The sequence below is a fragment of the Botrytis sinoallii genome, assembly GCF_014898435.1.
Source record: "Botrytis sinoallii strain Bc 23 chromosome Unknown BSIN_020, whole genome shotgun sequence".
Classification (NCBI taxonomy): domain Eukaryota; kingdom Fungi; phylum Ascomycota; class Leotiomycetes; order Helotiales; family Sclerotiniaceae; genus Botrytis; species Botrytis sinoallii.
The window spans coordinates 509,124-532,470 of NW_024066047.1; the positions used below are offsets into that span (position 1 = coordinate 509,124).

At 43.3% G+C, this 23,347-nt stretch overlaps 12 protein-coding genes across 12 annotated transcripts; 6 read left to right on the top strand and 6 right to left on the bottom strand.

The window, feature by feature from the left end:
• Nucleotides 1–312: 312 nt before the first annotated feature.
• EAF02_009563 (uncharacterized protein) lies at nucleotides 313–768 on the bottom strand (the record flags this gene model as incomplete). Its single annotated transcript, XM_038905611.1, has 1 exon — nucleotides 313–768. One exon carries the CDS (start codon nucleotides 766–768, stop codon nucleotides 313–315), a length of 456 nt encoding a protein of 151 aa, XP_038754669.1.
• A 258-nt stretch (nucleotides 769–1,026) lies between these two features.
• Nucleotides 1,027–1,526, top strand: EAF02_009564 (uncharacterized protein; the record flags this gene model as incomplete). Its single annotated transcript, XM_038905612.1, has 3 exons — nucleotides 1,027–1,107; nucleotides 1,180–1,433; nucleotides 1,496–1,526. The coding sequence occupies 3 exons, from the start codon at nucleotides 1,027–1,029 to the stop codon at nucleotides 1,524–1,526; spliced, it is 366 nt and encodes a 121-aa protein (XP_038754670.1).
• A 631-nt stretch (nucleotides 1,527–2,157) lies between these two features.
• EAF02_009565 (uncharacterized protein) lies at nucleotides 2,158–3,241 on the bottom strand (the record flags this gene model as incomplete). Its single annotated transcript, XM_038905613.1, has 2 exons — nucleotides 2,158–3,102; nucleotides 3,155–3,241. 2 exons carry the CDS (start codon nucleotides 3,239–3,241, stop codon nucleotides 2,158–2,160), a joined length of 1,032 nt encoding a protein of 343 aa, XP_038754671.1.
• Nucleotides 3,242–4,243: 1,002 nt separating this feature from the next.
• On the bottom strand, nucleotides 4,244–5,922 carry EAF02_009566 (uncharacterized protein; the record flags this gene model as incomplete). The annotated part of the gene is made up of 5 exons (XM_038905614.1): nucleotides 4,244–4,765; nucleotides 4,825–5,300; nucleotides 5,351–5,474; nucleotides 5,555–5,681; nucleotides 5,758–5,922. 5 exons carry the CDS (start codon nucleotides 5,920–5,922, stop codon nucleotides 4,446–4,448), a joined length of 1,212 nt encoding a protein of 403 aa, XP_038754672.1. The 3' UTR covers nucleotides 4,244–4,445.
• A 1,094-nt stretch (nucleotides 5,923–7,016) lies between these two features.
• Nucleotides 7,017–8,158, top strand: EAF02_009567 (uncharacterized protein; the record flags this gene model as incomplete). Its single annotated transcript, XM_038905615.1, has 6 exons — nucleotides 7,017–7,254; nucleotides 7,308–7,430; nucleotides 7,489–7,607; nucleotides 7,664–7,748; nucleotides 7,823–8,029; nucleotides 8,085–8,158. The coding sequence occupies 6 exons, from the start codon at nucleotides 7,017–7,019 to the stop codon at nucleotides 8,156–8,158; spliced, it is 846 nt and encodes a 281-aa protein (XP_038754673.1).
• Nucleotides 8,159–8,784: 626 nt separating this feature from the next.
• On the top strand, nucleotides 8,785–9,553 carry EAF02_009568 (uncharacterized protein). Its single transcript, XM_038905616.1, has 3 exons — nucleotides 8,785–9,087; nucleotides 9,175–9,234; nucleotides 9,290–9,553. The coding sequence occupies exons 1-3, from the start codon at nucleotides 9,009–9,011 to the stop codon at nucleotides 9,352–9,354; spliced, it is 204 nt and encodes a 67-aa protein (XP_038754674.1). The 5' UTR covers nucleotides 8,785–9,008; the 3' UTR covers nucleotides 9,355–9,553.
• Nucleotides 9,554–11,325: 1,772 nt separating this feature from the next.
• Nucleotides 11,326–12,298, top strand: EAF02_009569 (uncharacterized protein; the record flags this gene model as incomplete). The annotated part of the gene is made up of 2 exons (XM_038905617.1): nucleotides 11,326–11,473; nucleotides 11,526–12,298. The coding sequence occupies 2 exons, from the start codon at nucleotides 11,326–11,328 to the stop codon at nucleotides 12,296–12,298; spliced, it is 921 nt and encodes a 306-aa protein (XP_038754675.1).
• Nucleotides 12,299–12,777: 479 nt separating this feature from the next.
• On the bottom strand, nucleotides 12,778–14,290 carry EAF02_009570 (uncharacterized protein; the record flags this gene model as incomplete). Its single annotated transcript, XM_038905618.1, has 2 exons — nucleotides 12,778–13,642; nucleotides 13,743–14,290. 2 exons carry the CDS (start codon nucleotides 14,288–14,290, stop codon nucleotides 12,778–12,780), a joined length of 1,413 nt encoding a protein of 470 aa, XP_038754676.1.
• Nucleotides 14,291–14,694: 404 nt separating this feature from the next.
• Nucleotides 14,695–16,366, top strand: EAF02_009571 (uncharacterized protein; the record flags this gene model as incomplete). The annotated part of the gene is made up of 4 exons (XM_038905619.1): nucleotides 14,695–14,847; nucleotides 14,901–15,167; nucleotides 15,223–15,424; nucleotides 15,477–16,366. The coding sequence occupies 4 exons, from the start codon at nucleotides 14,695–14,697 to the stop codon at nucleotides 16,364–16,366; spliced, it is 1,512 nt and encodes a 503-aa protein (XP_038754677.1).
• A 1,280-nt stretch (nucleotides 16,367–17,646) lies between these two features.
• Nucleotides 17,647–18,625, bottom strand: EAF02_009572 (uncharacterized protein; the record flags this gene model as incomplete). Its single annotated transcript, XM_038905620.1, has 3 exons — nucleotides 17,647–18,252; nucleotides 18,328–18,473; nucleotides 18,538–18,625. The coding sequence occupies 3 exons, from the start codon at nucleotides 18,623–18,625 to the stop codon at nucleotides 17,647–17,649; spliced, it is 840 nt and encodes a 279-aa protein (XP_038754678.1).
• Nucleotides 18,626–19,332: 707 nt separating this feature from the next.
• EAF02_009573 (uncharacterized protein) lies at nucleotides 19,333–20,604 on the top strand (the record flags this gene model as incomplete). The annotated part of the gene is made up of 1 exon (XM_038905621.1): nucleotides 19,333–20,604. The coding sequence occupies one exon, from the start codon at nucleotides 19,333–19,335 to the stop codon at nucleotides 20,602–20,604; it is 1,272 nt and encodes a 423-aa protein (XP_038754679.1).
• Nucleotides 20,605–21,555: 951 nt separating this feature from the next.
• EAF02_009574 (uncharacterized protein) lies at nucleotides 21,556–22,899 on the bottom strand (the record flags this gene model as incomplete). Its single annotated transcript, XM_038905622.1, has 1 exon — nucleotides 21,556–22,899. The coding sequence occupies one exon, from the start codon at nucleotides 22,897–22,899 to the stop codon at nucleotides 21,556–21,558; it is 1,344 nt and encodes a 447-aa protein (XP_038754680.1).
• Between the last annotated feature and the right edge of the window lie 448 nt (nucleotides 22,900–23,347).

The window sequence follows — 23,347 nt, forward strand, 5'->3', positions numbered from 1 at the left end:
CCTGCCGATGTTTCAGAATCGGGGAAATGATCTTTTTCGGAGACTTTGAAATCGACAGCTTACCTAGTCAGCATGGAAACTCCTGCATTGATAGCCGGATTATGATTTCCCATGTTTAGGGAGGCAAGCTTCGTGTCGCACTCGGACAAAAAACATGTACTGTGTCCGATTCTTTCTTGTATCAGATATTGTTGACGGTGCAATGCCCATTTTATCCAGTAGTTCTCTTCTTTGAAAACTAGAATCCCAGGCTTATGGAAGATCTCGTTATTGACGAAAAGCAAAGGTAGATTGCTCTGGCCTCCAGAATTCTCAGTCATTCCAAACCTCCTCGATATCTCGCTCTCCCACCAAGCCACCCAGCCAATTTGCCCTCCCCTTCACTCTCCACCCCACCTGCTCATCCCCATTGCCCAACTTCTTAATCCAACCCCCCAACGCTGCAACGACCGCACTAGCATCCTCTCTCATGACTCTGATCCAAACCTCCTTGTCCTCCGTCTTCAAAATATCGATAGAGATAGCAGAGCCATGGAGTCCCAGAAATTGCAACAGTGCTGAGGTGATATATGATTTTGCCGTAATATCATCCAGTTGTGGCTTCTTGAAAGATGAGGTCCGAAGTTCCAGATGAATGTAGGAAAAAAGTGGTGTTGTGATAGTAATGGCTTTGTGCTCGTGACTATTTTGTTTGCGTTTTGAGGGGATAGATGATGAGTGTGCTTCTTGCATTGGAGCATCCACGGTTATTTCTGTAGTATGAACCATTTTTCTACCGCTCGAAGGAAATTATTTCCAAACTTATAATTTTTATATTAATGTTCAGAGTTCTGGTGAGATATACGGGAGGAGATTCAGCCGTGTCGACATTTTTAGACGGCTGGTCCAAGCTTTTTTCAGCCTTGCAGCTTTCTTTGACATCTCGGACAATCTCAACCCTTTCAACTATATAAATCCTAGCCCTCTCAATTCTGGAAGCCTTCTCATTGCAACTTCAACTCCAGCCAAACAATCACGACAAACACAATGACTGAAAACTACGTACCCCCTAATCAGCAGCGCAATCTCCGCGCATGCATGGTCTGCTCAATCGTCATGACCCAAAACGTACGCATCAACCTTCCCTTTATTCTCTCCCATCTCTACTTGGTAGCCCAAAACTAACATACGTACCTCTAGCGTTTCATGCGAGAAGGTTGCCCCAATTGCGAAGATTTTCTCCATCTGCAAGGATCTATGGAAGCGATCATCGACTGCACATCTCAAGTCTTCGAAGGGCTCATTACACTGGCCGATCCATCTAAATCTTGGGTCGCGAAATGGCAGCGGCTGGATGGATATGTGAGAGGTGTGTATGCGACGAAAGTCAATGGACAACTACCGGAAGAAATCGTTTCGACAATGGAGGAAGAGGCGAGGGTCAAATATATTCCGTGAGTTATTCTGTACTGGAATGGGGGGTTTATGTGATAAACTGGAGCTAATTTGAATGTAGGAGAGATGGAAGTGCTACTGAAGCAGATTAAGAGGTTTGAGAGATGGTTTGCAAGCAAAGGTAAGAGCTTTCGCCGTTTGGGTATGAGATGATGAGGAGTCTATATGATATTTGGCAACTTGTATAGTATTTCCTATCTTGGAGCTTGAAAGACCAAGCCATAGAAAACCACATCATTGCCCTAGAGTCGTCTTTCGCCAAGCACAGGAGGACTACAGTAACCATAAACTTTGCTGATTTGTCATTAGGTCAAATACGCTTTATGGGATAGGAATTTGGATCTGGACAAAGGGTGCATAATGTTCGTAGCGTGAAGGAGTTAAAAGGAGTTTGGACATGGTATCAGAACAACTACAAAGAAATGAGACGCGGAAAAGCTCTGAAGCGTCTGATTGAATCAAGCAGTATCAAATCGCCCGATATATTATAACAGATTTAATTTCACGACCATTTGTGGAAGAATGTAGACTTCTGGGAGCCGAGTAAAATCATTGACACACAATCAATGAAGCCGAACAGAAAATCCTTGAAAAATAGGAACATCCTGCCTTGGCTCTACTACAGATGCATGTGGTATCAAATATAACGCCATATTCCTTCCACCGTAAAGTGCCTATAAATGTAACTCCGTGCAATGCCAAACCCTCATGATCGCTAGGTAACTAAAATCGTGGTCGTTTATGAGATGGTCCTCCATGTGATTGCTCCCTGCTCCTCTTGCGCTCAATTTCTTCCTTCATAATACGCTCTGCCTCGCTCATCTTTTTCGGCTGCTCAAATACAGGGGCCTTCTTGCCCCCCAGAGCATTCTTTTTAGCTGCTGCAAAAATGTTCTTTGGTTTGCTCTGGAATCCCATCTTTAAGGAAACTTTGGCTGGGGCTGGTAGCGCTGCCTCTGGGTTTGGAGACTCTGCGATTTTATCATCACCAGTTGCCGGTGTCTCACAAGGGTTGTTCTCGTCTTTCGCAGTTTCAAGAGAAGGCGCGTCACCAGCCGGCGTCTTGCTCTCCTCTGGCTCAATTATTTTGCTTTCAGGGTTTGAGACGGCAGGCTTAGCACCGAAGCTAAGCTTTATTTTCTCTCCTTCCTCTCTTTTAAGGCCCCGTTCTTGCTCATCCACCTCTGATTCTCCACGAGCTTCGGCATCTTGCTTTGCTCGACGTACCTGCTCCCTGATAAGCATTTGCTCCCGCTCCTCATCACCCTTATCTTGTCTCTCTTTCTTCCTAATCGCATCTTGCCGTCTTAACGCTTCGGGTGAGTTGTCGATCCATGCTACTTGTATACCTTTATCTGTTTCCTCTACTCGACATAAGCTTTCTCTGCCCAGGAATTTGGCAAACTCTGTCAAGGATGGCCATTTCGTTGAGTTCATATGAATATGCTCCTTGTTGCTGATGTATTCCTGGTAGAAATGATTCAAATTGACTTGTTTTTCGCCATGAGATGTTCGTAACAATTGTAGAAAGTCACGCTGGAATTGATTACTGAAATCGTTGATATACTTCTTGGGATCTTCTCCGATTAAGAGAATTTGTCGAACATGCGATTCAGATTGCACATGCATTTTGAAGCCATTTTCGTCGCGCATTTGTCTTTCGCAAGCCTGTTCATAATATTAGTTGGCTGATATGTATCATCGAGAACTATATACATACTTGGCAGTACCATCGTAATCGCTGGAGTCCTTTGGACTTTAACTTGTTGTTTAAAAACTTCGTTGATCCAACTTCTGCTTTCGGCATCTTGTAGACTTAAGGGCTTGGAAGATTTGCACGCTTTGCAAGTTCGAAAACAAGTTGAACTTTTGTAATATTGCGAGAAGGGGAAATTCGATTGCGGATTTTAGATCAAGATTTCCTGGATATCCTATTGAGAATTACTCCGGGGAATTGATAGAGTAACCGTGAGTTTTAGATGATGGCCGTTATAGTAGAAAATGATGTAGAAGTTCAAAATGCATATTGCGCCGCCGCCGCCTCGGCCATTATTATAGCCTTGTGATCTGTGCACGCTATATAATCATTCACTAGTCTAGTCTTTCCACGTCGTGCTCGTCTCCAACTCGCTTCCAGGCCAGACTTAGCTACCCTAATTGTTCATGAGAGGGTTGAACATTCACAGTGATATCTTTATCCCTCTCCCCGTGTTCGCTGGCATGTATAGTTTGATAAAATCGAAAAGATTGGCTATGGCTAAGCGCATCTTGGAAATCAACGGAACCTAGTGGACAACGTTTATTCCCAAAAGCCTGCTCATTAAGCAATAAGATCATAGTTCCTATATCCCGTAAATAAGTGTATTTACCCCATCATAACGAGGACAATTTGGTGGAGAGCATTGTGTTGCTAATTGATGGTCGCAACTGGTGATGCTGAGATTGATGTGCTCACAGGCCCAGAGGGTTTGGTGTTCTACACATGGTTGGATTTGGAATGGGTTAATGGGGTTCTTATAGATGCTATAAATGTAGATCTAGTTTGTAATTTTGAGGTTGTGGATGGTGCGATCGTTGATAGTTGATTTTTGATGGTCTTTGAGGGATCTAATGAGCTTAATTAAGATTTATAGGGATATAGTGGGATTTTGCATCTTTGTTTTGGGCATTTTTTCTGTGTATGTAACTATTGGAGATTGTTGAACGTCACTCACTAGTTTCCATTTTATCGTTGAAATGATCCGCTTCTGTCTTGAAGGTATGGTAGCACGGTTAGTAGTTTCTGCGAATTTTGTGTCTATCAATATCTTTCTTGACTGTCTTTGGCTTTCTAGTGTTCGTTCGCTTACAATGACTATACAATTCACTCACGAGAAGTCTTGCGAATCCCTTTCTGAAATTGCTAATAGAGAGATGCTTTATATTTCGTTCTTGGGTACCTGGTTCAACCCATATTCTCCGTGCGGGAGGATTATAAAGCCGAAGAAAGTAAGTGATAGTGACACCTTACTCTACTCCAATAAAGCCTCCAAAACACAATCTCGACTTTCCCCGGCAGTAGCAGGCCACTGTATATTTACGACCTTCAAACCTTCTCCTTCCAAAAGCTTCTTCCAATGTTTCTCTGTACGTTCAATGCCAGAAATCGGCATCATGCTGATATCAAGAAGAGATCCAAATAGAGAAGCACCCGTATCGGGCAAGATTAAATCTACAATTAGTATTCGCGAATATCCTTTCTTCATGGCGGGAATGGTTTGTTGGAGAATTTTGATGCAGGCATTGTCGGGCCAGTCGTGAAAGATGTGGCGGAAGAAATAGGTGTGCGCCCCTTCTCTGAAAATTAGATGTTTTGTAGAGGGATAGTGCAGTGTTTGGGGTGCCACATACCTTTAATGGGCTGAGGAGTGAAAAAATCATGTGCCATACTTCTAATACCGGGGGTCGGCTCTCGCCCATCAATCTCCTTGGGCAAATCCTGCACAATCATACCTCCTTGTAAATCTGGCCTTGCTATTCTAAGATCATTCAAAACTTTGCCTCGTCCCCCACCAACGTCAACAATCAGTACGTTTTCTTCCTCCAGTTCTTCGAACTTCTTGGTGCCGCAGTTTAAAACATCTGATAGCGAAAATTGGGAGGACACGAGCTTTGCCGCGGCCCCTTGACTTCTCTGTGAAGAAGCTTGCATAGCAGCACTGAAGATCTCTAGATCGCGAGGCTGGGTATGTAGCCAGTCGAAGTAATTCATCTCGGTGTTCATAGTGTACTGAAACAGATTTTTTTCCTCAGTGCCTGGATTTTGGAAGGAGGTGCTAGAGAGATACTCTGGCAACTTTACAAGGTAAGGAGTCATGATTGAGGACCTTGCTGTCGTCAACTGACGAACCGAGCTGGATTGAAAGAAAATACGTACATCCCGCGCATCATAGTGCGAAAGGTGGTGTTAGTGAATAGTTTCGACCGTATGTTGTGAGCGTATGTCTCTTCGCCGACTTCTGTGAAGATTCCGACAGAAGTAAGCGCTCTCATGACACGGACTGCCCAGTGGTTAGGCCTGCGCCACTGCATTTTGTATGTTTCATGAGATGAAGACTAGCGTAATGGATACAAATCTTACCCAGTAGTGATTTTTCGGCTCCAGTCTGCCCCGCAAGCTGATCAGCATTTCTCCACTCATCATTGCCTTCAAAGACCTCGAATATTCGCATTTCAATAGCTGATCTGAGCGCCGCATTTGCTTGAGGCTATGAAGGCGTTAGCAGTCTAGCAACTTCTCTTGGCACGCTATTTATGAGGAATGAGAGAAAGTCCTTTACTGACTCCGAAGACAACTTTCCAAATCCCAATTTCAGGTCCCTCCAGTTTCTCTACAAGCTTTTTCGCCGCAGATAGTAGTCCGTGTTTCTCGTGCAATGTCATCCCAGATGTAGGAGAGTCTAAACCTTCTGAAATTCTTTTTATTCCGTTAATATATTCGGCTGCCATGCTGGCCGAGGGGTCAAGGGTTGATGCTGTCGATGATGTCGTTTTGTCGTTTTGTCGTTTTGTCGTTTTGTCGTTTTGTCGTTTTGTCGTTTTGTCGTTTTTGTCGTTTTGTCGTTTTGTCGTTTTGTCGTTTTGTTGCTCACTGCTGAGAATCTTTTTGGGGAAATTGGTTTGGAAATTTTAATTCTTGCTCGAGATAAGATGGCTATTATAGGTCTCTGCATGGCACGCGGTCCGGATAAAATCAGTCTGCAAGTGTTGAGGGAGGGGCAAAAATCAAGCAGTGGGAGTTGCCGATGCTTCCGAATCATACTAGGATCATACAGCAATGCGTTAGCAAGACTCTGCACAGCATGGATAAATATCATCGACGTACAAGGAGTGTTGGACTTGAGGGACTGCCAATATGCTCCAGTACAAAATCCAAGTGAGGTAAAAAGCAACAAAGTGGTCAAGAAAAGATAAGAACTCTTCTGTATGAGTAATGGCGTGCAGGATCTGGTAGTTCGTAACCATCTCACAGACTTCAATGATGAGTTTCCTGTCATGATATCCATTTTCACGGAATTCTAAGACTATGAATTAGAATTGGAGTAAGGATGGTATGTCAATGGGATGAAGAGCGTATAATTTAAGAGAGACGGAATCATTATCCTTCTACGTTCGCATCTGGTGGTGTGTTAATCTTTGGTAAATGATATGATTTCTTTGGTTGATAATTGGTCGGATTGCTTCGACCTGAACTAACTGGTGGTGTCCTGGTCTATTTCAGGTAACCTGATCTCTCCTTTGAAGAAATTAGGTTACATCGCCTGCGGCAAAGCAGAATGGGCACCATTTGATTTTTCTCTTAACGGACAATAACACAGTGCCCTCGGCAAACCCCATGAAGAAAAACTCGACCCGACAGCTCGTCACTTCGGTCCTTCTTCCTTGATTCATAGCATGATGCTGTATATGCTATATTGTCTTCCACAGGTTTATGAGTCATTCTTCCGGGTCTCATTAGCGGTCGAAATTTCTCGTGCAAACTTCACATCATTCTGCCCCGGAGAAAAAGCGAGCAAGAAGAAAGGGCCCTTATACTTTCAACAATGGTCGAGCACTCGTACCAGAAGGTCGGTCTCCTCCATGAAGGTAGAGATGAATCTATCGAGGAAGCCCAGAGAGTCGTTCAAAGACGTGGTTTAAATTATTGGATTTGGAAATTATCGCCTTATTTTACCTTTCATTTGGTTCTACTTGCTCTTTATACTTTGGTTACGTTTCTGATTATTCGCCACTTCCAAATCGAGCCCCTCCAGAATACTGCCGGTCAGAGACTCACATACAGTAAGAAACAGCTCGCCGAAAATTGTTCTTGTATAGTGCTAACATCAGTACAGGTCCAGCAGAAGACTCCATTCAATACGAGAAATATGTGTTCAACGCCGCCCCAAACCTTACAAGCCCATATGTCGGCAAATCGAGACCTTCTCTCGATCAGGCATGGCACGATCTCCTGAAGCGTGAATCATTTATTCCCCTTGGCAGTTACAATACACTAGATTTAATATATATGGGCAGATACAAACATGCGCATTTCCGCAGATGAATTGGCCAAGGTTAATAGGGACTCAATTCCTCTTGGCCATGGTGGGGGCTACTATGGTGAAATTGCTGTATTCCATGAATTACATTGCCTGGTAAGAAAGCATTCTTCCAGAAGAACACGGACAAGCAATATTTAAACGTTGTGCAGAAATTCATCCGGCAAGCGTTTCACATGGATTACTATCGTCATGTATATGGCGAAAAGGAAAAAGAGACAATGGGCGAACATACAGGTACGCGCTTACTACTCTCATATTTGAGGAAGGAAAGATAAAAGTAAACACGCTAAAGTGTTATTCCTGTGCAGAGCACTGTATAGAAATCTTGAGGCAAAGCGTCATGTGTCGTGGCGACACGACGTTAATCACTTTCCACTGGGGTCACACAGTCAAATTGCCGCAGCCAGATTTCACTCAAGAGCACACTTGTGTCAACTGGGATAGCCTCATGAAGTGGGCTGAGCCACGCTCAATAGACATTTTTGAAGAAGGCATGCTGGTTCACCCTACTCTCGGTAAGTGGAAAGCTTCTCTCAAATCACAACGCTAGCCTTCTGACCGCTCCTAAAGGACCAGCATATCCTGGTGGAATACGTGAAGATAGACCTCATGCTGAAGACGTCCCTTCTATGTCTAATTTGTAGCTAGCTTTGTAGGGAAACTTTCTTGTAGAGATATCCTGATTCTCACTGAGTTTATCATAAAAAAAGGGGATATAACTCTAGACTTTAAAAGCTTAGTAATATCAAAAGCAGTGTAATCGTCATACTGTGACTTCCTATAATTCTGCGTGTTTGAATTCATGGCCAAATTTGCACATGCCTTGCTCGCCACCGAGGGTGAGATAGAAATATAATTCATATGATTTATCACTAGGCAGGCTAGGTTCGGACATCATGCATGGGCAGCATTTTGCTAGTGATCAAATTGTAAGTATATGCATGGTGGACACGCTGGTATCACACCTAATGAATACGACCGTTACTTTCAAGATTTAACGGTGTCATCGAACTCTCTTGATATGTGATGCCTTGACTATGAGTTCGGAATAACGACTAAAATGGAAATTAATTGTGACTGCAAGGAACAATTGTGTGGATGCATGCAGTAAACCTGACCTATTTGTAAGGGTTCCGAGTGTAATTCATCTCCTGACACCGACATCTAGCCACTAAGCACTGATCCTTTGGGCCGAAATGCGCATAGTTTAAATGATAAACATAAAACGTGAGCACGCCGCACGCTCGCAGAACACGAATGCTCGACTCAATACAACTTTCCAGTCTTGATGAATTTCCGGCACCCAATTTTCTGTGAGCAATGATCAATAATATGGGTATGCAAGTCCTTTCACCAGGGTTATAGCTCTATAAATACTCTACTGGTCTGCACACAAATTTATTGCAAATCACACTTCTATCCTTCGCAGCATCATTCAGAGTATTTCCAAGATTATCACTCTCGCTCGCAGTGAGCTCAAAACAGACCGACAGCATGCACCTCTCAAAGTTCATCATCTTCTTAGCGGCTGTGGGCAACTCTTTCGTTATGGCGTCTCCAACTTTGAGATCTGGTAAGCAATATTCTTTGATTCTTGCGCCGTTGCACTACACGGCCAAGCCATCTGAGATGTGAGTTAGCTGTTCTGATTGACTTCTAGAGGGCCTCAGTGCGAGATCAGTTAATGATAGCCTCCATGAAAGAACGGCCATTGATAATAGTAAGAAATAGTTACCCCTTTCTGCAGTTGCATGCTGACGTCGTCATCGATGCAGTTGGAGAGAAGAGAGAGGAAACAAGCATTGATGCAGATGCAGCCTACGGCTTGTACGAAGACTGATTATTGGCGGGCACGTTGTCATTGCATACTGCAGATGCCTTTGGAGCTGGTGTATCTAACTGGTAGAGTTTGGCTAGAGCAGACCAGGGAGCGTGGATTCTAGCTAGGGAGAGCAGACTTCAAACACAAATAAAACAGATTTGAGGATAGAAGATCCAACATCAGATGCATGACCATGTTAACGACGTCGTTTTACAATTGTGGCCTGCGGCGTTTTCGTAGACGGCCCCTTCAGATTGATCTATCGATCGTCAGTCAAAAAGCAATAGCAAGTAAAAAAGGAACCCCCCAGAAATCAACGCTGTTGGCCAGTATTTGTTTTTAAGTCAGTGATCGAGAGTCAAAGCTAAACTCAGGCACTGATGAATGCCACATTATGTCTAATCGGAAAGCTTAAGATCACTCGACCAAAAGACTCTCCCCGAAATCTTGGCTCCTTCCCCCCGATTCTTTGTCGAGAAAGATGGAACTCAGAAGCCAAAGCAAATGAAATAAAATTTGGTCTTCTAGTAGTCCAGACTGCAGGCTGCAAGCCTTTTCGCTGTTTCAGGATTCATAGATCCGCAAAAGGACTCAACCTCTCAACATGATTTCGGTAATTAAAGGCCTCTCATGATTCGGACTGCACTCTGTACTGACAGACACCTTCAATAGAAAACAGCTCGCCTGAACGATATTGCAAATCGCACAATTAGTGTTGGTCTCCCAGAACTCGGTCCAGGCTCAGGCGACGGTGACAATACTATGCTGATAATTGTTGCATTTTAGATGAAAGATATATCCATGTAAAGTTCTGATCGGACAAACTACTCGGCCTAAAGAGATAAAATCCAACTACCTACCATGTAGCCATAGGATAGATTCTGTTGGTATGACAAATACGTAGGATATCAAATAGGGGGAGAAGCCAGATCACGTGTTTCAGGTCATGCTTCTCGAGAGATATGTGAGTGTACACCTAGTAGGACCCTACCCAAGATGTTTCCCTTCAAGGTCGCTCTTATGACAAGATAGCTACTCCCTTGTAGTAAATCTTAGAGCTATGCTATGATAAGACTGTCCATAGCTTGAATAGTCTATTGATTTCACTATATGGTATCGGGATTTAAAAGTTGCAAATGCAATCATCAATCAGACTGAGAGAGAGTATATTGAATTGCTCAAAATGATATATGAATCTGGATTCCCGAAAGGATGTAGAATATAAGATTGCCCGAAAATCTGAGTACATACATGAGTAAGTGAATAGAGGCCAAGGTTGGTATAGAACCACACACCCGCGACGATGTGAAAATCGATACGGACGGATCATCTGGAAGTTCTCGTACTTTTTCTTCAATGAATGGCGCCGGGAAGGTCTATTAATAGTATCCCGTATAGGTAGACAGCAAATGAGCGAATAAGAAAGGTTCTCTCCTCGGTAGCTCGAATTTTAATAATGCATTGCCTCAATTGTCTCCTAAACTTTTTCCTAACCTTGTACCTGACTGACCACTCAAAATGTGCTAAACTCGAGACATTCCTAGTGGATACCCTCTTCATTCCATACGATTTACCGGACTCCTTTACGAATTACTACCTACAACAATTTCAACACTTTACATTTCACATCTTTCAATCCTCTCGTCGATAAATGTTTTACACGGTCAAAATCCCTTCGTTTCTAATCATCTTTTGAAGAAGAAAATACACGGCCTCACTCGTTCGGTCGGACAATCATCTATTCCATTCAGTCGACTTTTGGGTTTCACTCGGACAACCTTGATCGAAATTTAATCGGACTATAAGAATCATCAAAACAAAACATCCATTAAACATTTACTCACCATTCATCGAAGAGACGAAACATTTCTTGAAGGAGTTTTGGTGCTGGATCAAAGTATACTTTGAAGATTGAAAAGAACATTTAGGAGTTCAAACAAGAAATTTGGGGCCATTTAAGGGCATACGAAGATATCACCAACAAACACGATGCGGGCTCAACGATCAATCCAACTATATTCCATCATCCTACTCTGCTTTTCCACATTTGTAGCTGCATGGCCATGGCCAAGATGGCTTCCAGAAATGGACTCTTTAATTGTAGCTCGACAAGACAGTTCAAGCTCTTCTGCTGCTGGTAAGAAACTCATAATCAATCTTTCCCGTGTTTACGTGCTGACATCTTGAAGACAATACAGCATCAGAAACTGCTTCTGCCACTGCTTCGGCAACTACAGCCCCAAAGTCTACAAACACAGCATCAGAAACAGGTTCCCAATCTGCAACTGATTCTCAATCAGCATCGAAAACAAGCTCAGGCTCAGGCACAAATAAAGCTACCACTTCTGGATCGAAAACAACATCGGGTACTGCCAAATCTGGGTCATCCAAATCTACAGCCAAGTCTGGTGGCAATTCGACTTCCTACAATGCAACTTACCCAGCAGGTGGAATTTCTCTCTTAACACCTGCCGCCGCTTCCACTACATACTTCAAAATTGGTGACTATATTACTTTTGCCTGGAATTATACATCTCTCGAAGCTACTCCTACTGCCGTTAACATTATGGCCACATGCAAAGCCAACGCTCAATTATATACTATTGCCACGAACCAAACCGTCTCGAATGCCACACAAGCAGTAACCTGGGATACCAGTGCCTATCAATCAACTGCTGTTGGAAACCCTCTCCTTACTGAAACCTACACTTTGATTATCTACGATGCAGAGAGAAGTATCAATGCGGCTTATGAACCCGGATACCTGTCAGTATATGATTCATATGCTTTTGGAATGTACTCGCCTCAGCCATATACTCCCCTCAGCGATTGGGTATGTGCTACATGCAGTGGGGCATTATCTGATATGGAGAGAAAGGCATTGAAATTGATGTTTGGTATGGGAGTTATTACTGTGCTTAGCTTTACCTGGTTCGTCACTGGATTGGGTGTTATCTGGTAAAAATTTGTCATGAAGATTACAACTTTTCTTATAATTTTGGGTGCGTTGGATTGAAGGACACGGAGGAGAGAAACGTTAAGATATTGGGTTGCATATGGGGAACACTCCTTTGGGCAAGATTTGAAAACGAAAAATCCGGGTTGGGGTAATGGTGTTTTGGGGTTTGGGCCCATGTGCATTTTCTGGATTTAGCACATTGCATGCATGCATAGATAGCAGGGAGAAATTTACAATTACTTAATGAACGATTGAGAGCAAATTGGTTTATAATAGTCAATAACCATTCTTTTCTCTGATTCTATATTTGTGAATTTGTGCACTGTAGATTTACATCTATAAAATTACAAGAATATGCCTCGTTAAACTACACAGAGCACAAATTGGTATATCCACGTGTTTCCCTCAGTACATACATCCATATCATACACTGGCCTATCTTCTGACCCTCACGCCGGAAGTGACTCGCTTTCTTCTTCCTCTCAAATAAGCTTCAAACTAAATCCGGCCCCTTTCTCAACCTCCTCTCCCCCTCCATTCCCAAACACTCCACTAAAATCCAATACACCTCCCAATCCCTTAGGAACCTCTCCTCTCTGAGGAGCATCCGGAGTCCCCCTCCTTCTCTTCTTCTCCAATCCAGCTTTACTTGGAAATGTAGGAAACATATCTTTACTCTTCATCTTCGGATCTTCTTTGAAGTATTCATGTTCCAGAACTTCTTGTGCAGAAGGTCTTTTCGCAGGATTTAAGCTGAGGAGAGAAGAGAGTAGAGATGATCCAGCTGAAGTCAAGAAGGGGAACTTGGAGCGCAGGACTGAGCCTTGAGTGGCGGGATTGGGGTTCTTGGGAAGTCGGAGCGAGCGTGCGTTGGGGAGACGTTTGAAAGTGGGCCAGTTGGATTCGGTAGGGAGGCCGAGGAGTTCGAAAATCTTGGATAGTTGATCGACTTCGTTTTTTCCGGGTAGCAGCGCGTCGTTGCTGAGTAGTTCGCCAAATATACAACCCACGCTCCACATATCTACACTTTTACCGTATCGTTCTTCGCCGAGTAACAGCTCTGGACTGCGGTACCAGAGCGTGACGACTAATTGGGTCATTTTTGGAGCTGGATCGCCGCAGTAGCGGGCCATGCCAAAATCGGCGATTTTAAGGACGCCTCGATTGGAGAGGAGGAGATTGGAGGTTTTTAAGTCGCGGTGGAGGATGTAATTGTTATGGAGGTAGGCAACGCCCGTTGTGAGTTGATGGAGAAGTAGCTTGAGTTCGGATGGTAGGAAAGGTTCCGAGAGAGATGTCAAGAGAGTTTTGAGGTCGTGTTCAAGGAAGTCAAGAACGAGGAATATACTGAGGGGTGTCTGTTAGCTATAATTTTCTATATTCTGTGCAAATGGGAAAACGTGAAAGCAAAGATAGAAATGGCATGACTGAATTGGAGAAAACGTACTTCTCAATCTTACTTGTATCCTCTCCAACAACCACTTCCCTTAACCTCACAATGTTCTCATGCTCACAGTCCATCAACGTTTGTATTTCCCTTAGACCTGTTACTGGCACCCCGTCATTGGCATTCTCCATCTTCAATCGCTTCAGCGCGACGACCTTCCCCGTCCGACTATCTTTCGCGCGCGATACCCATCCATACGCCCCCTCTTCTATGTCATTCAATTTCTCATAATCTTCGACGCTGCGACATTTACCCCAATTGGGTGCTGGAAATCGCAGTAGTTTGGCAGGCGGTAAATCGAGCTTTTGAGCGGGTGCTGAAGAGTGTGATAAACGGCGACGCTTCGAGGGTCTTTCGGTGGATGCTTCTGGTTCAGAAGGAGCTTGAGCTTTGGATTTCGCGGCAGCAGCAGCGGCAGCTTGTTCATCGAGCTTCTTCTGTTTTTCTGCCTTCAATCGTTTCTTCTCTTCCTTTTCGCGTTTGCGCTGCAGCTCCAGCGCAGCATCTTCTTCGTCATTTTCCCAGCGCGACTTGGCTTGAGTCGACATAATTGTACCTTGTTGGTTATAAACTCTAGCCTTCTGTGAAGTGTGCAATTGAAGCTCAATACGCCCCTCGTCCGGATTCAACAACTGATCTCTCAAATTTAAAGAGTCAATTCTTTTCGGGGTCGCGCAATATTGACCTTTCTAAATATCTAATAAAATATGTACTTCTTATGAAATTCTAAAATTTATTTTGGCATGACAAGATTTTCGATAGTGGTAGATAAGGTCCTAGGTTGCAGTGAATTTTGAAGTCGAGGCTGAGGATTTTGGGTCACCAATGACGACAAGGCCAGGAGACGAGGCAAGGCGAGGTTGCAAGGCTTTCAATTTTTACTTTCTTTCTACCCTTGCAATGAGCTTTGAAAAGCAGTGGAATGTGCTGGAGATACTAGAGAAGACCGAAAATGAGGTCTAGATTATTACTGCAAACGCGTAATTCTTTGCGTTGTGCTGTAAAATGCAGATATGGGGCTTCGTATTCGGCTTTGAGATGGTCCTCAACGGAGACAAGACAATGGTCTACACCCCTTGCAAAACAGCTTTCTGAAGCTATCACAGTATGATTTTTGTATCATCTTAGATACTCGAGCACTTTGCTGATATGGCCTAGGCTACAGGACCAATTCCTTTGGCTTCGTTCATGCGGATGTGCTTAACGTCCGATGTAGGTGGATATTATACCTCGAAACAAGAAGGGAGAGATCAGTTCGGACGAAAGGGCGATTTTATTACCTCGCCAGAAATATCACAGATTTTTGGGGAATTGGTTGGTATTTGGTTTGTGGCAGAATGGATAGCTCAAGGAAAGAAGAGAAAGGGTGTTGAATTGGTGGAGATAGGTCCGGGGAGGGGCACATTAATGGATGATATGCTGAGGGTCTGGTTAAGACAGTCTTGTTCTAGTTTTGAATGTGGGCTAATACGTTGCGTAGACAATCAGAAACTTCAAACCAATGGCTGAGAGTTTAGAAGCTGTCTATATGGTAGAAGCAAGTCCTGCTTTGAGAGACGCGCAGAAACAGCTTTTGTGTGAGGATGCCCCTATGATAGAGACCGAAACAGGATTTAAGAGTACCAGCAAGTATGCTGGCATTCCTATAATGTGGACTGAAAATATGAGATTTGTACCTTCTGGTAAGTTCGTGTGAAAGCTGCAAAATTAAGGATCTTTCATTGACTTTTATAGGCGCGGACAAAACTCCATTCATCGTTGCCCACGAATTCTTCGATGCTCTCCCAATCCACGCTTTCCAGTCAGTACCTCCGAACCCCAATGCTCCAGAGCCTACTACAATTCAAACGCCCACTGGTACTCATCCACTTGCACCCTCCACCTCCAAATCATCCACGGCCAAAACACCTCAGTGGCGCGAAATGGTTGTCTCGCCCACCCCGCCAAATACCACTCACAACGATGTTCACACGCCAAAATCCCTTCAATCCCAATCCTCCCCTCCTGAATTTCAACTTACGCTTTCCAAAGCCTCGACCCCGCATTCCCTTTATCTTCCAGAAATCTCTACTCGCTATCGAGCCTTAAAATCCATACCCGATTCGCTAATCGAGATATCTCCTGAAAGTCACGCTATTGTCGCTGATTTCGCAAGTCGGATTGGTGGTTCAGAAACAAACCCTAAACCTAATCCTTCGGGTGCTGCTCTGATTTTGGATTATGGACCGAGTGATACCATTCCAACCAATTCTCTTCGAGGAATAAAAGCACATCAACGAGTTTCTCCTCTTAGTGAACCGGGAATCGTAGATCTAAGCGCGGATGTAGATTTTATAGCTTTAGCCGAGGCAGCTATGAATGCGAGTGAGGGGGTAGAAGTTCATGGACCTATGGAACAAGGAGGGTGGTTGGAGAGCATGGGAATTAAGGAACGGGCAGAGATGCTGGTTAAAAGTTTGGGACAGAAAGATGATGAGGTTAAGAAAAGGGTTGAGGGTGCTTGGAAGCGATTGGTTGATAGAGGAGGAAGTGGTATGGGAAAGGTCTACAAGGTTATGGCTGTGGTTCCAGAGAATGGAGGGAGGAGGAGACCAGTAGGATTTGGAGGTGGAGTGATAGGTTAGATCGTCAATGTTGAGGTATATTTTTGGCGAGACTGACTGCATGTTGGGTCGACGACGTAGGAGCTTACCTTACATAGGTACATGGATCTAATTGTACATGAAATATACCAAAAAATTCTAGAGAAGGACTAAATCCTTTTCAAAGCCAATCCAGCTGCCCAAAAAATGCCAACTAGGTGCCAAAACACACTAAGACGATTTGGTGTCAAGACGATTTAATGTCAAATTTGGCATTTAAAAGGGTTTGGTTAGATTTGATTGGAATCGAAACTTGGAAATTAATAACTTAATCGCCAATCATTCACACCCTCTTCTAGTAGCATTTCAATAATAGAACCCCTTGGCGCAATTACCTGCATTCGAATCATTTTACTAGAAGCTAGAGGGTAATCCTGTGGTTCAGGTATATTTTCTATATGTGTTGATGCTGAATGATTACCTATTATGTGGCATCAAAAATCAGAAGAAATACTTATACACTCAGAGACGACATCCGAGATGACAGTTGATGCATCTGTCAAGAGATCTGCGCAATACATATTTTGACGCAATTAGGAATCTAGCAGGGTCGATACCTCGCTATCTGGGTGTTCGATGAAAGAGAGAATAAACGAGACAGGATCACTGCGAGGTTGTAATGGCCAATAGTTTGCGTGTTAGATGGCTGACTGCATAATAGATAGAGGTTATAATTGGGGAACAAAGGGGATATATTCAGATCAAGTCTAGAGACTTGAAAGTAGACATATAAGTTCAAGTACTTAAAGTTCTATAGATCTATTCACTACGCAGGTCTACTATCTACCTACTATTAGCCAGATACTCTAGAAGCGAAAAGCCTTTTCATACCTAGGTGTGTAGTAGTGGATTTCTTTTTACCGAGAATGAGCTTTTGCTGCAGTAACTTCGAAGCGAGAAGGAGTGAATAGTGGGTTCAAGAGCTACCCGGGTAATTGAGTAAATGCCTATCTTTAGATTACTAGAAGCAAGAATAAGCGATCAACTGGTACATGCCCATGATAAATAGTATAGTGGGTTAGCCCAAGTGGTTCCTAGACTCAATTTCGGTTTCTCCATGTATTTACTCGTGATTTCCAGTAGATGGTATATGTCGGTTGATACTTTGCTCCTCCTTTTCGCACTGCAGCTCTTGAATTAGGTGTTTTCATCTATATGTCAGAAGTAAAGTGGTGTCATTATCCAAACGTCTCTTCATATTTACGTTTTCGAGTGCTAAATTAACATTCTATTCGTCTAATAATACACTCTACCTAATTCCTCTAATTTCCAACCTTCAATTCCTTAAACCGTTTCATATTATCCTTAATAGCAATTTCCACCGGCAATCTCTCCATACTACTCGCTCCAAAAAATCCATGAATCCCCTTTGTTCTCGCCAAAACATATTCCACGTCCTTTTCCTCCGCCACAGGTCCCCCATGACAAAGAACAATAATGTCCTCTCTAACCTTCACAGCAGCGTCTCTAATCTCCTGAATAGCCTTCACACATTCATCCAAACTACTTCCGGTCTTGGCACCAATCGTCCCACTAGTCGTTAATCCCATATGCGCTACCAATACATCCGCGCCTGCTTTGGTCATTTTTACCGCATCGTCGGCGTTGAAAACGTAGGGTGTAGTAAGTAAATCTTGTTCGTGGGCGACACGGATCATCTCAACCTCTTTATCATATCCCATACCTGTCTCCTCTAGATTTTCTCGGAATCGTCCATCGATAAGTCCAACGGTGGGGAAATTCTGCACTCCGCAAAAGCCGAGATCTTTCAGCTGTTTGAGGAAGGTGGGGATATGACGGAAAGGATCGGTAGCGCAGACGCCGGCAAGAACACCGGTATCGTTTACTATGGGGAGAATTTCGGAAGCCTGTCAGGAGGTGAGATTTAGATTTTGGATATCGTGCGATACGATGAAGATTGGAGAGGAGAAACGTAGACGAACCATCTCAACGACTACTTGATTGGCATCTCCATATGGCATGAGACCAGCTAGTGAGCCACGTCCTGCCATACGAAAACGACCGGAATTATATATGATAATGAGGTCTGCTCCGCCTGCTTCTACAGACTTGGCTGATAGACCAATTCCTATTCGTCGGTTAGTTATTGATTCATTAGACCAATGGTGGATATGGGGAAGCGACTAATCTACCTGCTCCTGCTCCAACAACAATCTCCTTATTCTTGACTGCATTTTTCAGTCTTCCTAGAACAACATCACGGGTTGTAGCTTTCGTCATTGTGCAAGATCGAGTTGACAAATGGAGATATCACAATATTGATGGTATGAATAGGTACAATATATATCATTCCCACTGTCTCAAAAATCCGATACAAAAATTCTTAATTTTCCAATTGATATCATATTAAAGTAGCTCTCTGCATAAAATGACGACATGTGGTAGTGGGGGTTGACAGCCTCACAGCTTGACTCGTAAACATGCCTGTGTAGTGTTGACGTACCCCTGGCCTGGCAACTCTAGCACTGGCCAAAATACCCCTCTAAAACCCCTCCAAGGCCCCTCACATCTTGTAGATTCCGACACTAGAATCTCACCGGCCCGAAATTACCTTGGAGCTTGTTTATAGCTATGGTGGGGAACTTGATTTCATCGAGATAATGATATGCAATAATGACATGCATTGTCATTGTTGACGGATGAATTCGAATTGATCAACTCGTGAGAATTGATACGTTTACGAATGGAAATGTCGAATCGAGCATTGGGCTATCAGCATTGTTGCTCTGAAGTTGGTATTAGTTCACTCTTATCATGAGTTGTGTCAATCTCAACAAAATAATATCAAAAGAGAAACGTCATTCTGCAGCATCTACTAAAATAGGTAGGACAGCATATACATTATTGTTACACCTCGCCCATAACTTCAGATAAGTATACAAATCTCCTCATGCTTCGCTCTATCAACTCCACAAGCCATAAACAAAATGTCACATCCTACTATCCTCCTCCTCGGAACCTTCGATTCAAAACGCGAAGAAATCCTCTACCTCCGCACCCAAATCCTCACGCACTCCCAATCCAATGCCAAAGTTCTCCTCGCAGACGTAGGACGCGAGCCCGCCTCTGATCCCGAAATAAGCATCCCCCAATCCGAAATCCTCTCCCATGCCTCTTCCCCCCTCGATTACTCAAGCCTTTCCCGCGGTGAATACATCGAGCACATTTCCATCTGCGCTACAAACCTCACACGTTCTCTCTTTGAAAAGAACTCCATCCATGCTATAATCGGACTCGGTGGATCCGGAGGAACATCCCTCTGTGCTTCCATCATGCGCAATGCTCTCCCTATTGGATTCCCCAAACTTCTCGTATCCACCATGGCCAGTGGAAACACAGGACCATATGTTGGCGAAACAGATATCACAATGATGTACAGCGTCGTTGACATCGCGGGCACCAACTCCATACTTAAAGGAATCTTAGACAATGCGGCTGGAGCGATTTCCGGACTCGCGAAAGCATACCAGCTTCGAAGACAAGCAGAGGAGAAGAACGAACCGAGGAAAAAAGGTATAGGATTAACCATGTTTGGTATCACCACACCCTGTGTAGAAAAAGTACAAGAAATCCTCCAAAATGACGACAGATTAAAAAATCAATATGAGATATACATTTTCCACGCCACTGGCGCCGGAGGAAAAGCAATGGAGAGATTGATACGCGAAAAACGCATTGATGCAGTTCTGGACATTACAACGTCGGAAATCACAGACCATGTTTGTGGAGGTGTATTATCAGCGGGTCCAGAACGTCTTTTCGCCGCGGCTGAAATGGGAATTCCGCAAGTGATAAGTGTGGGTGCATGTGAATGTGTGAATTTTGGACCAAGGGATTCGGTACCAGAGAAATTTGGCGAGAGGCTGTTGGTGCAACATAATCCAGAAGTTACGTTGATGCGGACGAATAAGAACGAGTGTGTCGAGATTGGCAAGTTTATTGCTGGAAGATTAAGGGAAAAAGTTAAAAGGAGGGAGTTGGTCAAGATATGTTTACCGAAGAAGGGAATAAGCGTGTTGGCTGTGGAGGGAGGCAAGTTTTATGATGTTGAAGCAGATAAAGTACTGTTTGAAACTATTAAAGATGGGTTAGATGGGACGGGAATCGAGGTGCTAGAGAAAGATCATGCTATTAATGATCAGGAGTTTGCAAAGTTTTTGGCAGATCAACTTGTGCAACTTGTTTCCAAAGTATCTTGATGATATTGGGTGAAGAGTGGAGAGGAGCATCAGATGAGATGATGATTTACTCTATACCCCTATACATTAGCCAACTACTTATTTCTTCGTCTCATTACCTCATGAGCATCTTTGCGTAGGTATTATCCAGATCATTTCATTCATTTAGAAAACAATTAAAAATTGCGGGCAATATAAACTCTTTTCAAGAAACTTGATCCGATTAAACGAGACGATATAGATGAACCTTCGGCCTCTATATTCGATAGGATTCGTCGCTGATTTATAGTCTCAACATACGCTAATTATATTATTTATATACATTAGCGCGAACTCTACTCTCTCTTCTTCTACTAAAAGCTATAGTTCTTATTTATTACTATTATTCGTTTTTCATTTTTAATATTATTATAATAATTAAAAGAAAGTCAAAAATAGCTATCTTTATAGTCTTCTTATTCCTCTTTAACTCAATACCTTCTTACTAATAATATACCTTTATTTATATTCAAATGTCGGGATAGTGATCATGTGACCGTGCTGTCGCTTGCGCTAGCGCCTTTCGGCACTACAGCAATACGTTTCGTAGTCCTAGCTTTTAGAACCTTAAGCAATATTACAATAGTGTGAATCATAGTACTATATTGACTACACCATCTCCATAATGATACCAACAATTAATATTGAGTTGACTAAGGTAGGAAGGTGTCGGTAGTGTAGAGAAGGATGAGGTTATCGTGGGCCTCGCCCATCTAGTCCCGAATGGGATTAGAGGCTCTGCAGCTACATAACAATAAGAGGCGTATCTGGAAAGAAAGGAAAACCAAACTAAACCACTAGTACGGTGTTATTTCACAGTATATCGAAGATCATGTAAAGTGAAACAACGCAAGATAAAGTAGTTCTATCTTATAATTCCATTTAAACTAAGAAATTGTATGTGGGGGAAAAAGAAACCATAGCAGTCTAAACCTACTCAATAAGCTTCTTTCTCAAACTCCAATTCTCGCCCTTCTCAAGTGCATCAAGCCACACCGTGATCCGCTTCACAGACCACCCACCATCGCAATTCTGCACCGCCGCTTCAAAATCCGCTTTCACTGCCCCTTTCGTAGACTCTTCGATCCATTCTGGTACAATTTTCTGCATTTCGTCTAGAAAAAGGGCGCGGAGCATTGTCGATTCGTACTCTAAAAGGTGCTCCCAATAGAGCTCGTTAATTCCTTCATTATCAAGAGCATCTGCTGCAGACTCATTGACGTTTTCCTCGTCATCCGGAGTGTACTGGTTTCTGTTCGGCTCCTCGTTTCTTTCCCTCCCTTTAAGGAATTCTGGGAAGTCGCAGGCTTTCCATGATGGGAGTGTGGAGACGCACTCCCAGTCGACGATTCCGGTGATGGTGCCGTCATCGTCTATTAAGATATTTCGCGAAGATAAGTCGTCATGGAAGAGCACAGATTGCTCTGGAATGGAGTCGGTGGTAGGAAAAACGCTGGGAAGTAGTTTAAGAAGTCTCTCAGCGAGGATTTTGGCATCCTGCGCGTCTTCAATCTCGTCTTCGTCGTCGGTTGTTTTGAGAATTCCTTCCTGGTCGGTAATAGCCAAGGTGAGACGAGCGCAGAGCCAGTCTTTGCTTTTGGTGAATGGTCCTCGGGGCACATCTTGTGTAATATGATCTCCCCAGAAGAAGAACATTGACACTATTTGTCCTGGAGTAAGTGATATCTGTTGTAAATCTTGTAGTGTTCCTTTAGCACTAACTGATAATATATTGGAAGACAGACTTCCTTTTACAAGTTGAGATTCTGGAGTAACTAATATATTGCCAATAGTAGAGAACTTGTGACGGAAAAGCTGGGCTTGGTATCGTACAATCTGCTTGACCAAATTTTGTTTGGAATCTTGGGACAATTTCCTCCATTTCGTTCGCAAATTCCCACCAGGTAGCATAGCCATCAGTATCCATTCAAACCCAAGCTCGTTCTCATTAGTATCATCAAACGCAAGAATCTGGGGCACCGATATATCCGTAGTTTGGCGAATGAAGTTGATAGTTGCCACCTCACTGTTTGTTTTGTTGAAGGGGTCGACAGGCAATGTAACGCGAACTGAGAAGCATTCACCTTCAGTCTCGACTTTGTATAGTTTATTGAAAGCCCCTTCAGTATAAAAGCTAAGATGGCAGAAATCATTTTCTTTGAGGTTAAAGTGCTTTCGAGCGATTGATTCGACTTTTGCGATATCCGGCTCAGATGTCCAACGCGGCTCGAGACCAAATGTCTTGGCCACCCATTCCAGTCCATTTTGTTTGATCATTTTCTGGGTACAAAGAAACAATGATAACAAATCGAGGATGCTGAACCGTGAGATAATTAAACTGAGGATTAAAGAGCAATCCGAAGCTCCACCAAATTGTGATCGGAGATTCCAACATATATTGCTGTGTCAAAACTAATCTGACTAAAGTTTATATGATGCTGTATTTCGGGCTTGGTTGTGAAGATGAAGATTGTAAGCCCCGTACATTTTTTTTTTTAAGATTCAGAAAAAAAATTTAAGAGCCAATCAACCCAACAGGTGTGTTTATCTCGTCTGGAAAATGGCCTTGAATGAAGTTATGACCACAAGCATCAGCGCCGGATCACTGCTGTCTCGATCAAGAGCTACCTAGGCTATGTATTGAAAGTAGTAAGTCTTATATGGACTTACCGAAAGCGCTAGTCTCTTTCGTATTCGCTTAGGGCTTTACTATAGTAGCTATATT